The sequence below is a fragment of the Sebastes fasciatus genome, chromosome 13, assembly GCF_043250625.1.
Source record: "Sebastes fasciatus isolate fSebFas1 chromosome 13, fSebFas1.pri, whole genome shotgun sequence".
Classification (NCBI taxonomy): Eukaryota; Metazoa; Chordata; class Actinopteri; order Perciformes; family Sebastidae; genus Sebastes; species Sebastes fasciatus.
In genome coordinates, this window is record NC_133807.1 from 3,240,058 (window position 1) to 3,258,151 (window position 18,094).

The 18,094-nt window shown below is 42.5% G+C and overlaps 1 protein-coding gene across 2 annotated transcripts in view; it reads right to left on the minus strand.

Annotated features, from left to right (window-relative positions):
* The window catches only part of hdac5 (histone deacetylase 5), an 87,868-nt gene that overhangs the window by 46,558 nt on the left and 23,216 nt on the right, over nucleotides 1–18,094 (minus strand). Inside the window, exon 1 of one of the 2 annotated variants that reach the window (XM_074657243.1) lies at nucleotides 13,533–15,033. The exons of the other annotated variant lie outside the window; for it this stretch is intronic. Within the exon in view, the coding sequence (XP_074513344.1) occupies nucleotides 13,533–13,689 (157 nt within the window). The 5' untranslated portion in view covers nucleotides 13,690–15,033. Of the gene's footprint in view, nucleotides 1–13,532; nucleotides 15,034–18,094 lie in introns of those variants that run through there. 2 annotated transcript variants of the gene reach the window in all.

An 18,094-nucleotide genomic window follows, 5' to 3' on the forward strand; every position in this document is an offset into this window, starting at 1 on the left:
CATTGAAATGCGCTAAAACAGAGCGTTTCAGTCAGAGGGTAAATACAGGTATATTCAGGCAGACAGTATGAGAAAAATAATGTGTTGTTTGAACATTAAAGCATGTAAACATGTTCTAGTAGAATCCCAAAATACAAGTATGAATCTGAAAATGAGCACGATGTCCCCTTTAAGACAGATTGTCTTTAGATGTGAGAGGTTTGTCAGACTTGTCTTTTCAAAGTCTTCTAGTGTATGGTTTTTCATACAATTTTCATTTCATCATTTCAATTCTTCACTGTCTTTAGTCACAACCTGACCTCTGACCTCAGAGAAAGAGAAACGTGCCATCTGTCGTGAGCAACGGGTTATAGCTCGGTGCAAGCTCAGATCTTATTTCTGACTACATCTTGTAGAAAGAACAGACGTACGTTTCCCTTCCACACACATGCAAAGAAGAAGCAGTCCAGTTTCAGGTTTGCTGGTGTGTGACCGTTCAGTTAGCTCAGTCACTGTGGCCGTTTCAAGTAGAGAAGTTGTTAAAAAGCCCCAAAACTGAGAGCTGAGGATAAATAAGTCTGTGTGTGTGCACAGCCACTCACATCTAAATTACCTAAACAAATATTCTGGCGTTTCACTGTGACGCACGTGTCTCCCCTTCCACTACAACACACACACTGTCCCTGTATGTGTGTGTGTGAGAGACTGGTCTGTGAGTGTGTGTGTACAACAGTCCGTTTTGGCAAGAGAGCAGCATTCCACAGCAGCCAGCGTCTGACGTCAAACTGAAGACATTTATAGTCTGGTAAACACACGCACACACACAGTCACACTAACGTACAGTCTGACAAAGAGGCAACGTTTCAGTCAATCATTTCGGCCTCTAACGGACTGCAGCACGCTGCAGCAGGACGGACGCAGTAAAGAGACTGAAAGACATCCAGCTTGTCCAGTCAGTGAATCCTGGTAGAGACGAACACAGACTGGTGGTTATACCTCGGTGCCAATATGACTCTGTATGCGTCACACACCGAGAACTTAAAATCATAAAGCTTTTTTAAATAGTTGGCTACAATTCATTATGTAAATATTATTGTATGAATAAAGCACAGATATAGGTTCCATGTTTGCCCCGGTCAGATTCGGGGATGGGCGATATGGGGAAAATCAAATATCACAATTAGGGCTGTCAAACGATTAAAATATTTAATCGTGATTAATCTCATGATTGTCCATGATTCATCGCGATTAATCGCAAATTAATCACACATTTTTTTATCTGTTCAAAATGTACCTTAAAGGGAGATTTGTCAAGTATTTAATACTCTTATCAACATGGGAGTGGACAAATATGCTGCTTTATGCAAATGTATGTATATATTTATTATTAGAAATCAACTAACAACACAAAACAATGACAGATATTGTCCAGAAACCCTCACAGGTACTGCATTTAACATAAAACAATATGCTCAAATCATAACAAGGCAAACTGCAGCCCAACAGGCAACAGCAGCTGTCAGTGTGTCATTGTGCTGACTTGACTATGACTTGCCCCAAAACTGCATGTGATTATCATAAAGTGGGCATGTCTGTAAAGGGGAGACTCGTGGGTACCCATAGAACCCATTTACATTCACGTATCTGGAGGTCAGAGGTCAAGGGACCCCTTTGAAACCGCCAACCTTGAAGTTAAAGGACAAGCCGCTCTACCCACTGACAAAGAAAAGCAGTAAATTTCCCAAACTGAGCAGCTGCATCAGGGAAATGTTAATATTACTGGATTTTCACGTGAACAAAAATAAGACTCTACAGCTGGTCTAGCAGCTCTGCAGGACTATACTCTGGTGCAGTGGTATGCTTTGAGATAAATGCTAACAACAGCATGCTAGCATGCTCACTGTGACGGCTAACATGCTGACGTTTTAGCAAGTAGTGTTTAAAAGAGTGTGTTCCAATCCACGTACTTCAAGAAGTACACTTCAATGTAGTGCACTGTGTGCACTCTGTACTCACTTGAGTAGTGCGTAAATTTCAGCGGGGTAGGGTCGTCTCAAATCAAATACTCTGCGGCGCACTGACCGGAAATGACGATCGCAACATTTGACCGTGGTTCGTTACACGCAAAAATATCTTCTGAAAAAAAATGAAAGCAGAGTGGAAATTATGTTTCCAACGACGTCGCCTACGCCTACGATGTGTCCTCCTGTTGGCTGAAAATGCACCGGTATGTCTACGTATTGTATTGTTTTATTCTGTTATCTACGTATGTTTGAATAGGGGTCGTGGCTTCGCCCCTTCTGCTACGTAGCCAAGATGGCAACAGTTGAGTGTGGAACGTGTCCAGCGTTCCACACTCAACGATCTGACCATTTTGAGTACAACATCCGGGTACTTTGAGTGCACTGCATTTTGACGTACTTCCCATTGTGAACGCACTTACGCACTCAAAGTAGTAAGTGTAAGTACAGAAGTACGCAGATTGGAACACACTGCGAGGTTCATCTTAATTTAGCATGTTAGCGTTTGCTAATTAGCACTTAACAAAGACCGTTCTGATCTGATATAGAGAAGCGGTACGTCGCCTATTTTTTCACGTGTGACACGCACGGCTCAGCAAAAATAATCTGTTGATACTCATATTGACATCATACCAGCAGCACCGCATAAGTGGCACCTCTCACTAACCATAGGCAATATAATCTGTGTGGGTGTGACGTTGTTCATCGGTTGTTGTGGCAAGTAGATCTCCTTCGTGTGTGTGTGCGCTAAAACCCAAAATCTGTGTGAGTTTATCACGGTAATGACTGCATTGCAAAATCCATGTCATGGCACGACGTATCACCGGTGGCGGTGACTAAACAGTTTCAGTTTGTTACTTGGGAATCTTCCACTAGCGAGGTAAAGACTTTTTTTTATTGGACCACTGGAATGCACCAATTCTGCATTACAATCCAACAACTGGGAATTTCCAACTTCTTGCCTTTGACAGGAATACTACATCACGTGTGCCTGCTTAAAAGCAACTTTGATCCAGCCTATGTTCAGTTTGATGTTTTACTACACGCTCACTGGCTTTTAAAGCCTTCTACGCAGGAAGCTCTGTATGTCTCCGGTTAGTTTGGAATAAACAATAGAAGAAATAGACCAATAGTTAACATGAACAGACAAAAGAAAGTAGTCCACCTACAAACACTCAATCTTGACAGATGAGGTGGAGGTGAAGTGCAGAAACACTGGAGCAATGAACTAAGCAACAAAGACGGAGAATTAAACACAAAAATTGGTCTAATAGCCTAGAGCAGGGGTCAGCAACCTGCGGCTCCGGAGCCACATGCGTCTCTTTAGCTCCTCTCCAGTGGCTCCCTGTGGATTTATAAAAATGAAAATGAATAACTGTTTTCTGTTTACTAGTTTACTTTATTAGGGCCACATTGAGGAAAAAAAAAAAAAATCTGAGATAACGAATAGAATAAAGTCATAATATTATGAGTATAAAGTCATAGGTTTACAAGATAAAAGTGGCAATATTATAAAGTAGTAATTTTACGAGTTATTTTCTTTTTTTCTGGTAAAGTTATGACTTTATTCTTGTAATATTGCGACTTTTTTCTCATAAAGTTATGACTTTATTCTCGTAATATTATTACTTTTTTTCTCGTAAAATTATGACTTTACTCTTGTAATATTACGACTTTTTTCTCATAATATTATGACTTTATTCTGGAAATCTCAGATTTTTTTTCCCTCAATGTGGTCCTAATACTCCGTAGTACATTTGCTCTTTGGCCCTCACTGCATTAGACTTACAGACGTAGGCAAAATTGTTGGTACCCTTCCATTAAAGAAAGAAAAACCAACAATGGTCACTGAAATAACTTGAAACTGACAAAAGTAATACTAAATAAAAATTCACTGAAAATGAACTAATGAAAATCAGATATTGTTTTTGAATTATGGTTCAGCAGAATCATTTAAAAAAACAAACTAATGAAACTGGCCTGGACAAAAATGATGGTACCCTTAACTTAATATTTTGTTGCACAACTTTTTGAGGCAATCACTGCAATCGAGTGATTTCTGTAACTCTCAATGAGACTTCTGCACCTGTCAACAGGTATTTTGGTCCACTCCTCGTGAGCAAACTAGTCCAGCTGTCTCAGGTTTGAAGGGTGCCTTCTCCGAATGCATGTTTCAGCTCCTTCCACAGATGTTCAATAGAATTTAGATCAGGGCTCATAGAAGGCCACTTCAGAATAGTCCAATGTTTTGTTCTTAGCCATTCTTGGGTGTTTTTAGCTGTGTTTTGGGTCATTATCCTGTTTGAGGACCCATGACCTGCAACTGAGACCAAGCTTTCTGACACTGGGCAGCACATTTCGCTCCAGAATGCCTTGATAGTCTTGAGATTTCATTGCACCCTGCACAGATTCAAGACACCCTGTGCCAGATGCAACAAAGCAGCCCCATAACATAACCGAGCCTCCTCCATGTTTCACATTAGGTATAGTGTTCTTTTCTTTGGATGCTTCATCTCTTCGTCTGTGAACATAGAGCTGATGTGACTTGCCAAAAAGCTCCAGTTTTGTCTCATCTGTCCAAAGGACATTCTCCCAGAAGCTTTGTGGCTTGTCAATATGCATTTTGGAAAATTCCAGTCTCGCTTTTTTATGATTTGGTGTCCTCCTGGGTCGTCTTCCATTAAGTCTACTTTGGCCCAAACAGCGACGGATGGTGCGATCTGACACTGATGTACCTTGACCTTGGAGTTCACCTCTAATCTCTTTGGAAGTTGTTCTGGGCTCTTTGGTTACCATTCGTATTATCCGTCTCTTCAATTTGTCATCAATTTTCCCCTTGCGGCCACGTCCAGGGAGGTTGGCTACAGTCCCGTGGACCTTAAACTTCTGAATAATATGTGCAGCTGTAGTCACAGGAACATCAAGCTGCTTGGAGATGGTCTTATAGCCTTTACCTTTAACATGAAGGTCTATAATGTTCTTTCTGATCTCCTGAGACAACTCTCTCCTTAGCTTTCTGTGGTCCATGTTCAGTGTGGTACACACCATGATACCAAACAGCACAGTGACTACTTTTCACCCTTTAAATAGGCAGACTGACTGATTACAAGTTTGAAGATACCTGTGATGCTATTTACAGGACACACCTTAGTTTAATATGTCCCTATGGTCACATTATTTTACATCTTTTCTAGGGGTACCATCATTTTTGTCCAGGCCAGTTTCATTAGTTTGTTTTTTAAAATGATTCTGTTGAACCATAATTCAAAAGCAATGACTGATTTTCATTAGTTAATTTTCAGTAAATTTTTATTTATTATTACTTTTGTCAGTTTCAAGTTATTTCAGTGACTATTGTGGGTTTTTCTTTCTTTAACGGAAGGGTACCAACAATTTTGCCTACGTCTGTATATACTATATACTAAGACTATACACTGTGTTACCTTCATCATAATGCTCAAATGTTTTGCGGCTCAAAAACTTATTTTTTTTCTTTCACTGTGCCTCCTAGAGCCTGATTTGAACTTAAAGAGGCCGTATTAGGGATGGATTTAGGATACACCTATCTCCCGATTCAATACTATCACGATACTTGGGTGCCGATTCGATATGTATAGCAAATTTATTTTTTAGTATTGATTTTAAGATTTTTTGCAATTTATTTTAACTCTTTACCATTAGACCATGGAAAAAAGTTGAATTATACACTTCTAGGGACTTTTACTTTGCAAAATATCTATGTTAATACAGTAAAAATGTTTGATTTTCAGCATGTATGTAGTCAGAGATGTCCTGAAGTCAAATATATCAGTCATTGTCATTATTTTTTTCCAGCAACCCAAAAATCAAAGAATAAAGTAATTTCCCTCACAGATTAGTGGTATTTTCTTTTTAATTTATAAGGGACATGTAATGTTTTATACTTCTGGCGAATATAATCCAATCAATCTTATTTCCATAGAAGTATTTTGTACATACAGTTCCCTTTGTTAACACCTTATTTTGAAAACCCGACGTCGTCACCACATGTCTGCTTCCTCTAACTTGTCCAAGTCCGTCTCTAGCTCTCCCGTCAGCTCCGTTCCTTTTATACATCCATGGTCAGCTCCATCGGGGCCGTTTGAATGCAGAGAACAGAAATGTCAGTATATGGGTGCTCTACAGTTGTAGCGTCGGCCCATTTGACCACGGAGATGAGAGAGACGGCCGGCTTGACCACAAGGTTACCGAGAATACGATAACGTTTCCTGTCAATGACAGAGTTAGCATGCAGCTTTAGCTGTGATATCTAGCTCTGCTTTTCCTGGCAAGTTTGTGTGTTTCTATACTTTACTGGATGTGCAGTGTTTACCACGTTGGGTTTAAAATGGGAGGGTGCAGGTCGTATCCATGCGGACCCTCCGCCGTTTTCTACTTTCTCGTTTCAGCTCATTAAGACATTAAACATCTTAACCGATTAACACTATCAGATAAAACGATTAAAGAAATGTTAATAATTAATTCAAAAGCTAAGGAAAATTCGTCACTTTAAGGAGAAAAGCTGGTCCACCTTAAGAGAGTCTGAGCCGGCGTTACAGATGCAGGAAGTTGGCTCCTGTCTATAGCTCGCTTGAGCGGAGGAGTTGTAGCCTCGTAGCATTTATTCACCGACAAATAAACTGTACACACACTGTCTGCTGCAACTACGTTCACAGCTAGAACGCCACCGACAACACACACACGGTCTGTCGGACACTTGTAGCGTTTCGCTGCGGTGATAGACTGTATGTGTGTGACAATGGTGAGCACGAAGCTACCAGCAGAGCTAGCAGCTGCTAACGTAGCACAAACACACACACTGTTTGTAGGTCAATCGCTATCGTTAATCTGGACAGACAGAGTATCGTTTCGCCGGGCAGACACACAGCGGACAACCTGCTAAACTAAACTAAATGTGCAGTGGAGACTTTTACTGGGAAAGTGGCTGCATGTCCGCGACACTACACGCAGCATCGTAGCTGCTAAGTCAACGCTCCCGGACGGTGAACTGGGGACTCAGTTGTCTGTTGTGCTCACACACTGCAGCTGGTACGAGGCAAAAATCTTGTCAGTTAACAGTTAATAATCGGTTAACGAGGGTCGGTTATCGGTTAAGAAAATGTTTCAAAATTATCATTCCCTATTCCCCACTATTAGAATATACCAGCCAGAGCTTGAGAACTACCTTTGCAAAGGTGCACCATATTCTTTCTCGCAAACCAATCAGAGAGCAGACTGGGCTTTTTCTGGAGGGGGTCTTAAAGAGACAGGCTGCTAAAACAGAGCGTTTCAGACAGAGGGTGAATACAGGTATATTCAGACAGACATTACGAGAAAAATAATGTTTTTTTTTTAACATTAAAGCATGTAAACATGTTCTAGTAGAAACCCCAAATACAAGTAGGAACCTGAAAATGAGCATGATATGTCCCCTTTAAGTCTCGCATTTGCTCCTTTATCTGTTTCTTTGGATAACATTTACCATCTACAGTCATCATCAGACATCTAATAAAGAAACAAAGATGCTACACTAAAAGAAATGGTTCATAAAGACACTAAGAATGAAGACAGGAGGTGTATAGTTGGATGTCCAGTTTGACTTTTCACTCTTTGTCTCCCTCATTTCTCTGTTTCTGTCGCTCTGATTTCACATCGCTGCTACTGCTGCTGCTGCAGGGAGGTATTTCTGGAAACCAATATTCGTCTTTTCTCTTCTCTCTCTCTCTCTCTCCCCGTCTTGTTCATTCTGCACTGCTAAAAGAAAATAGGCACTATGACATCAGCCCTGCAAAACACTCTAAAAAAAGCCAGGAGAGAGAGAGAGAGACGGAGAGAGAGAAAGAAAAGACAGAGCAAGAGAGGGAGGTAAAAATAGTATAATGGCTGTGTGTACTTTAGACAAATTAGAAGCTTAGAGAGAGAGAGAGAGGAGTCACATGTGTAGCGTTGCTATAGAGACTGAGGGGTGGGTCAGGAGTATTATGGGCTGGCAGACTGTAGGTCATCCACAGCGGATGATGCTGTCTGTTGTGTTACATCAGGCTTTGACAAAATCATAGTCACTAGCTATGTATTTTGCGTACAAACGCACATACAGTATACACTGACCCGGGTTAGCCAGTGAGCCATCACTGTAAATGCAGCCGGAAAGAAAATCAATGTGAACGTCCTGCTCATAAAGTCTGGCCCACACTAAAAGACTTTTCAAATCTTAAAGGTGAGTAAAAGTGAGATTTTCATGTCTTTTATATTATAAAGCAGGTTTAAGTGCTTTATAAATACTGTTAAACTATCAAAACGCTCAATATACGGAGAAATACAACAGCCTGTATTCAGAAATTGTGCGTTTGAAACAAGCCGTTAGGATTTCTGTCCATTTGTGATGTCACAAATATACAATATTTAGACAATTACATGGTTTTAAACATAAACATTCTAAATGTGTCCCAGTTTGTTTCCTGTTGCAGTGTATGTAAATAACATCAGCTGACAGGAAGTAAACATGGACCCAAACTGTTGCCTAGCAACGCAATTCCGTTGCAATTCTGTTGAAATGCACTAAAACGCAGTGTTTCAGACAGAGGGGGCCAGGATCCCACCTCAGCCGGCACGTGCACTTTCATTGCACCCCGGGGTTTTGCTTGAACCCTCTGACTTGCGCGTGCGTTAAGACTCCTTGGTCCGTGTTTCAAGACGGGTCGGGTGGGATGCAGACATCTCCGCAGACCTCTGGCGCTTTTTACTTGGGCTGCGGCACGACACAGTCGGGGAGCACTGAGGACAGTCCGCCCCCGGTCGACAGTCGCACCGGGAGCAGGGACCCCCGTCACGGTGCGGCGAGGTCTGGGCGGGGAGCGCTGTAAAGCTGCGGCCGCGAGCCACCTTCGCCCTGAGCCTTTCCTAGCCGACCTAAAGCCGGTCGCGGCGCACCACCTCGTACTCGACTCCCCAGCCTGCCGTGTGTCGCTCACACCCTCCAGCTGGCTGTTAACGAGGGTCTTTTGGCACAGAGAAGTACTCGTATCGGTACTCGGTATCGGCGAGTACCCAAATGTAAGTACTTGTACTTGTACTCGGTCTGAAAAAAAGTGGTATCGGTGCATCCCTAATAAGAGGTTGTGCCTTGTGCTTTTGCCCTGTGTGTTAGTAAATAGCCTACAACTCCATTAAATTCTGATTATGTAACGTCTCTTTATACAGTCATGGCCACAGACTCATTGGCGTTTTCAGTCCAAAATGGCGAAATCGCTACCAGAGCACCATTTAGCGTTTATTGTCAAAAAAGCAGCGGAGTTTTGCCTCTTTGCTACTACTTTATGCTTCCGGTATTGCATAGTTCTTTCCCGCGTGACTGTGTCATCGGCTGTCCTCGGGGTTCCCCACACACAACAGGATATCTGATCGTAAATATTACACAATATTTGCAGCCAGGATGGACTTCCGAGCCGATCGGAGGATGTAAATACGATATACCTCACACTACAGGAACATCTGGAAAGATTATCTTTAGAACCTTCAAAGGATCGGGGCTTTGCTGACAATTGTCGGGAGGGAGGGATCGGGCGCAAAATCGGCTTGATTCTCGTGTAGTGTGTACCCGGCATAACTAACACCCTGCTGGCATCAAGAGGTGGCATCTGCCGAGCTCACCTCACTTTGGTAGCCACATTGTTCAGCAGACTTGGCTCTCAAAAAAAACTCCAAAGGTTGAATACCCACAACAATTTCTTCGCTCATACTGTGTGTTTAGCATTAGATGCATCACTTAAAGGTCCCGTATTGTAAGAAGTGAGATTTTCATGTCTTTTATATTATAAAGCAGGTTTAAGTGCTATATAAATTCTGTTAAAGTATCAAAAGGCTCAGTCCATGAAGAAATACACACAGCCCGTATTCAGAAACGCTGCCTTTAAAAACAAGCCGTTAGGATTTCTGTCCATTTGTGATGTCACGAATATACAATATTTAGATCCTTTACACAATGTTTAGACCATTACTCAGTTTTAAACATAAACATTCTAAATGTGTCCCCGTTTATTTCCGATTGCAGTGTATGTGAACGATATCAGCTGACAGGAAGTAAACATGATCCCAAACAGTTGCCTAGCAACACAATTCTGGGTGCAATTCCGTTGAAATGCACTAAAATGGAGCATTTCGAACAGATGGTAAATGCAGGTATATTCAGGCAGACAGTATGAGGAAAATAAAGGGTTTTTTTAACATTTAAGTATGTAAACATGTTCTAGTAGAAACATAAAATACAAATATGAACCTGAAAATGAGGAGGATATGGGACCTTTAAATCTACTAAAAATCGACTAAAAGTGGAGATAAAGGTAGCATCCTGGGAGTTGGCTGAACACAATGCTTAACGCCAATGGCTCTGTGTTCAGAAAATGTTCTTCAAAGTCTCAAAAAGTCCCCAAACAAAGGTTATGCCTACTCCCTAAACTGACGAGGAGTTGTGCACAGCAGTGGAATTGAACTTTGCAGGGAATCACGAGAGAGTGTGATTTATGGAGCAGTGCCGGTGGCATTCTCGCCCTTTTTTCTCCCAAAAAAAAAGTGAAGAGGAGACATTGTTGTGCTTCAAGGATCCGCTTTGCTTCGAGACTGAGTCATTCTTTTAAATGTCTTCTTCTTATTACATCAACACCTCCGTCACACCGGGCGCAATTTTAATTTATTGACCTTTTTTTTTTTTATATGTCCACAGGTTTTCAACACAGGGCAAACAACAGTAAATGAATGGAATATAGTAAGCCTGTCTCCAACAAAATTACATTCCAATACAATTAAATTGCGTTCTCAATTACGTTTCGAGGAAAATGTATTTTCTCCCGCATTACAGCTGCAGTTTTAAACACATGGTTAACATTGTAAGTTGAAACAAACAAAAATGCAACAACACTACTTTTTTAGGTTTAGTAAAAAAAATAAAACATGATGGTTGGGCTTAAAATGACTACGTTTGTTACGATATTTAAACTAGGGACGTAAATTAATAGAAGTAGACGTTTACTTTTAGTTTCATGCGGGACACGAACAGCGGTCACCTGCCTGGGTGAAAGTCCTGTGTTTGTTTGACCCGTCCGACACCTTGACCTCCTCTCTACGTGGACTTCCGTGGACTATCATTAGGCTGTCGATCGATTTAAATATTTACTCGTGATTAATCTCAAATTAATAGTACGTCTTTTTTCTGTTCCAAATGTACCTTAAAAAGGAGATTTGTCAAGTATTTAATAATCTTATCAACATGGGAGTGGACAAATATGCTGCTTTATGCAAATATATGTATATATTTATTATTGTAAATCAATTAACAACACAAAACAATGACAAATATTGTCCAGAAACCCTCACAGGTACCGCATTTAGCATCAAAAATATACTCAAATCATAACATGGCAAACTGCAGCCCAACAGGCAACAACAGCTGTCAGTGTGTCAGTGTGCTGACTTGACTATGACTTGCCCCAAACTGCATGTGATTATCATAAAGTGGGCATGTCTGTAAAGGGGAGACTCGTGGGTACCCATAGAACCCATTTACATTCACATATCTGGAGGTCAGAGGTCAAGGGACCCCTTTAAAAATGCCCATGCCAGTTTTTCCTCGCCCGATAATGCAGCCTAAGTTTGGCGCGTTATTTAGCCTCCTTCGCAATAAGCCAGTATGACATGGTTGGTACCGATGGATTCTACCAATGAAGACTGAGATTTTCTGGTTTCATATGATGCCAGCATCTTCACTCTAGCTTTAAAACTGAGACGCTTCAACCTCAAAATTGCAAGTTACATTAATGCGTTAAAAAGATTAGTGGCGTTAAAACAAATTTGAGTTAATGCGTTATCATCAAGTTAACTTTGACAGCCCTAATGGGAACGTCATTTTTAGGAGACAGGGCTGCAATGGGACATTCTGAGCCTTAGTAATGTCCCACTACAACGAGAGTACAAAATGAAAACAAGTTAATATTAATGGATTTTCTTGCTATTTTTTAGTTGCACTTCTGTTTGGGCCATTAACATGCTTTAAGCTTGGGAATTACAGTTTTTATAATTTAAGGGCTTTGGGGGATGTAAACAGGAAGCATTATGTTGCCCTGGAGTCAGTGAGTTAGCTGTATGCTCCAACTTGACCCCCTTTTTTAGGCTATAATTGTTTCCATCTTGGTAAACATTAAAGCCTTTACACACCTGCAGCCTTTTATTCGTACAATTCATTTGCATGTCAGTAGTTTTCGTACTGTTGTTTTTGTCATGAGTACTTTGAGAACACAAATATTACACCACAAAAAATCTACACGTTGTGCGGAACAGGTTGAGTTACAACTATATTTATGACACAACAACACAGAGGCTCCGTAGTCCGAAACTAAGACGACAAATTCTAACGCCCGAAACACACAGGGAACGCCAGGAGCGCGTGGCGGCTGCGTGGCGTGGTGGCTGCGTGATTCACGCATCAGGTGTTCACATCAGCTGCGTTTCTGCTTCTGCAGCTGCTGCTGTCTTTCTACATAGAGTTTGCCTTTTAATGGCCATTTCATTTCATTATGAATACAATTTATATTTATTTTAGACAGAGAAAGCCGCCATAAGCTCCTGACGTTCCCGGTGTGTCCCGGGCTTAATACTCCTTTCAACCTTGACAAAGGCAGAGCAGATCAGATCCACTCCTTCCGTTCTTACCTTTCACAATAAAGCCCTAGACATATAATATTCACAGGCGAGTATTTCGCATTTTCGTGTCGTTTATTCGTCACGCCTTCCGGTGTGTAAAGGCCTTTAAAAGCATTGCCGAATGAGCTATTAGCAGTTCCTGTTTGCAATGTACCCATGGACGTTCAGACAGCTATCACTGGATTACTTTGATACTGAAGAAAGCTTTGAGATTGTCGGACAAGTTCTGGAGTTATAAGGTACACCTTTTTCTGTGATTTCTAAGTCGATTTATTTATAGACGTTTTCAGAGATGATATCCTCGGAAAGTGAAAGTCACACTGAATTTAAAAATATGGTGTTTGTGTTGAGCCCTTGAATGAGTTATGACTCTGAGAGGCGATACGGATTTTGAAGCAAAACGCAGCAGTCGGGTGCTAAGGGTTTTTTAAAGTACCTTAATTGCCTCCGTGAGCTGTATGTCACAGCCACTCCTGCAGCTTTAGCTGCTGACCATGTCGATGAGCGGGTCAAACTACAAGAACTAACTTCCTGTTGTGTTTAGGCATGCCCCTGCCCCTTACACTTCATCTATGCCTCATGTCTCTCTCAGTTTGAAAACATCAGAACCTACTGTCCATCCTGATATCCTATCAACAAAACCCCCCACACACATACATCCTTTTTTTTGAGCCTATAACTGTTCACCGGCACTTCTGACACTAACAGCTTCTGTGCAAAAGCCTTCCTTCAAAAAAAAAACAAAAAAAACACAACCTCCAGCATACATCTCCCCCCCCTCCCCTCCCCTCCTCCCCTCCTCCTTTCCCACAGATGACTCACCGGCGGTGGGCATGGCAGCGCTGGAGCCCCTGTTGCCGCTCAGGAGCTCCAGAGGCTGGTGGTGGCTGTCTGTGCTGGCGGAGGAAAAACAGGACTCAGTCTCATAGATGGTCTGCAACATGGCGCACAATCCTGACACCGTGGGATGCAACAGCATGCCAAGACAAGAGGCAGCGCTCGATTTTGTCACGAAAAAAACACACCAGTCAGTTCCGAGATATCGGCATGGCTCGGTTTAGGATTCGAGTTGCCAAGGACGACACAAACACTGAAAGATGCTTTCAAAAATATTGAATCATGGATTACTCATTCTGGGATGAAATGAATAACCGGTTAAATTCAAAAACTTCCAAATGTTTTCTGTGCTTGTATTGTAATATGATCTTTCAAAAAATGACCATGAATTCCGTCAAAAATTCCCAAAGGGAACGCAGAAAACTCCTCTGTGCTTTTATTGTGTAATCCAGTTTAGGCTGATTTTTGCAGGTAGCCTCCACCTTTCAGTTTTCCCAGAGCTTCTGTTTGTGCTGTGATGACCAGTCACTGACACTTAGGGACAAAAAAAATCCTCTTTTCTAATGTTGTAGCCTCGGGTTGCAGGTACCAGAAACCTTCCCTCTGCTTGGCTTGAATCAAAATCAAAGTCAAGTTTAGGTACAGACTTCGCAAGGACCCTGAAATGTGACTTTCTGGTCAGTTGGTCTTGTCTACATCACCTGGAGCACTTTGCTGGTTCCTCAAACAGTGACAGTGGCTGGTGTGTTGCAAGAAGATGGAAGAAAAAAGTTTCCTCTGGTACAACGAAACCCTCTCTGAGTCTCCTCCAACCAAATTGCACGAGCAAAACCGAGACCAGGAGGTGATCGGTGAACTCCCGTCGCCGTGTATCGCCTGTGAAACTGTGCATTTCCATAAGAAGTGATGGGAGGGGATCGGCCGCTACAGCTAACAACACAGCAACAAAAACACAGAGAAGAGGAGAAGCAGAATTCCCCTGCTCAGCTGCATCAAAGGATCCTCATGCTGTTCTCCTCCTGGCCGACGAGAGGGAGAGGAGAGGAGGAGGAGGAGGAGGAGGAGGAGGAGGAGGAGAGGCGAGGACGTAAATAGCTTTGGGAGAGCGCTCCCCGAGGTTCCATGCTTCCAAAATTAGAACGAAGCGCTGAGAGAATGACAGAGAGAGAAGGGAAATGGAAGGAAGAGGAGGGAGACAGAGTGGTATGATAATAAAAAAAAAGGAGGAAATGTGAGGAGAGGAAGGACTGGACTGGAAGAAGACGAGTTAGAATCCTCCCAGAAAAAAAATTAACAGCCAGAGATCACACGTTGTCCTCTTTATCCCTCGAGAAAAAACACACACAAGAAGGGGGCTGCGGAGTCGAGCGACCAGAAACAGCTGCTGGTCAGACGGCTAATATTCACTGTCTGAGAGTCACCGCCGTGTGTATGTGAGTGTGTGTGTGTGTGTACGCGGGAGTGTGACGCTCTTTGAGCTGCTGAATGAACGGTGAGAGAGAGAGAGAGCGAGAGAGAGAGAGAGAGAGAGAGCGGTGGCAGAGGGAGGAGGGCGAAAGTAGATCACTGGGTGGAAAGGAAGTTAGACGGATGAAGAGAAAGTCAACAACAGCTTATTTCATTTAAGTAAGCCTCGCGACACGCCGAAGGAGAACTAGAGGGGACGGTCCTTCCGCGTCCATCCCTCCATTCATTCCCTTTTTCTTTTTTGCTGCACGTTTCTGTTAGATCGGATGGTATTTTTTAAAGATTAAAGAACAGGGCAGAGGAGAAGAGGAGAGAAGCATTTACTAACACAGGAGATGGGGGGGGTTGATGGAGGGACTATAGCTGAAAATAGCCTGCCAGGGAGGAGGAGCTAGAGATAAAAATAGAAGGAGAGAGAGAGAGAGAGAGAGCAGTAAGCCTACAGCTCTGGGGTGGGGTAGAGGGGGGTAGAGGGGGGTTGAGGCGTTCAGCGCTGTCATGTTTCTGCACTGCACTGCCCCAGAGATCACCTGTCAATCAAGCAGCGTGGGCGGGACCGTGACCTCTTCTTCCTCTGATTGTGTGCTGTTCTGTAGGTGGCGATCGTCCACGTTTTAACGGCGGCTGTCCCATGCCACGACCTTATCCCGTCTGTGTGCTATTTCCGATGAGATGCAACAGCCACACCGCTGTTCCACTTTTTTATTCGCCGCGCTAGCCTTGTGACACACGGGATGGCGGCAACGCCGGATCTGTCGGGTCGGTCCACCACATTGGTCAGGACTGACATATCTCCACAACTGTTGGATGGATTGATATTCAATCTAGCGCCACCAGCGGGTCAATGTTTCTTCACTTATCCAGTAATAATATGTCAACATCTACTTGATGGATTGGCACAAAATTTTGTCCAGACATTAGGGATGGGTATTGTTAAGATTTTAACCATACTACTACTCTTACTGTAAGTAAACAATGATTAATGGCAAATACATACAGCTTTTATTAGAAAATAATAAAAAAGTGCAACTTCAGGACCTGCTGCTTCAGTTCTCAAGATACAAGGCAGAGCAATATTTAACACAAAATAAAATAAACCAACTTCTATTCCAGTTAAATGAACAGTGGTTTAACCTGCTGCCTCTGTCCTCATTGTCAATATAAACGGTAGAGCAATAATACAGAGATCAACCGCTGATCGTGATCAAACAGCTGATAGTGATCAAACAGCTGATAGTGATCAAACAGCTGATAGTGATCAAACAGCTTGGGACAGAATCATTCCTACACAAACGCTGGTTAAATAACCTGCAGATAGTAAATCAAGTAGTCCACTTACAGTGTTCATTTGGGCTCTTTTCATACATGAAAACATGCGGAAAAACATTTTAAAACTACGTTAGACTAACGTTATAATTTGCCTCGCGGACCGTCTGCTTTCCGGCTGATACGTGAGGCTGATGCTGCGTGCACATCGATATCATGACGGGACAAAGAAAGTAATTTTCTCTGAGTAAAAAACGAATGCGACCTGTGGTTGAAGCCGCCCTCGTCCAGTGTATTGACAACACCTCGTCACGTAATGCCCTGAAAGTGAAACTCTGCTGACCGGCACCGCAGCTCCGGCAGCTCATGCAGACCAGTGCCCGTCTCCCTCCACGCCGCTACCGGGTGAGAGAGCGAGGAGTCCAAGCAAAGGGCCGCCGTTCATCTACATGCACTCGCGCTGCAGAGCTGGCCAAGCTGGTGCATGTCGATGACGTTATACACAGGGAGAGTGAAACGGAGTAACGTTTAACATTTCTTTACTAATAAGAGTGCTAAAAATACCACCATGTAACGTTTGTCGTGCCTAAATACAAGGTGCGAATTCTTATTATTCTTATTAATGCTAAGTTCTACGAACATATTCTGGTTGGTACCAAAGAGCATTGAGGTTCAATACACAGCCCTGGACGGACGGACAGACGGACGGACGGACGGACGGACGGACGGACGGACGGACAGACAGACGGACAGACAGACAGACAGACAGACAGACAGACAGAAAAAACTACACAATACTTTTCAATATACAAAACTTAGCAATATCCGATACTCATTGACAATAGCTTAAATAAACGAGAGGATTTTTACTATACATATATAAATGTGTGATGCTGCGAAGAGGACACAGTGCAAGTTGTGCCAAATGAAATGTTAAACTAAATTAGTGTAGTTAAGGATCAGATCATTTAAATGTGTATGAGGCCCGATGAGAATGCTTGTATTAGTCTTTAGTCCGTTCGGGGGAAGCGTGAGGCTTCACCACCGAAGCCCCCCCATCCTGGCAAGAGGGAGGAAACGGCTATCTTGGCTGAGTTGAAAAAGGTAACAAAATCTGCACCTCTGAATCTCACTAACTATCCCGCTATATCTTGTGTTTAATCCATGCGAAATATGTTTAAATTTTTTTTTTAAAAAGACAACGACAAGACTCCCAGAAGAGACTAATCCTGGCCAAGAAGCAGTCCAATACATAAACGGCCGTGAAACTACAATGTGTTGTTTTCTTGTGTACACTTCTACACGCAAACAATTTCATGATGGAGAATCCCCAAAAATGGCGCTTTATCACCAAACGCTCCACTGCTCACTTTCCCTCACTTGGCTGTCAGTGTAGGTATTATTAATTGAAACTGCTTTCTGCTATTTATAGTATTTGTTTGTTCCATTCAGCAGCTCGGTCCTAAGTGAAGCTGTGCTTTAAGGAGTAGGTTCCAGTGTTTCAACGGAGTGTAACGGGATGTCAACGACTAAAAGAGTGTGTGGATTACAAAAACAAACAAACGAAGGATCAGAAGGAATCAGCCTTCATGCAACCAAAGCTAACATAATAAATAGGGCTGAGCATGGCAAGAATCTGGCGATACGATACGCATCATGATACGGGGTAACGATTCAATATATTGCGATATATGGCGATACTGTAAGCAAGGCGATATATTACGATTTTTTTCAAATCTAATTGTAGGAAAATAGTATAAAGACACACCCCCATATGTATGAAATATGAGTAAAAAAAAAAAGTCACAATGTGA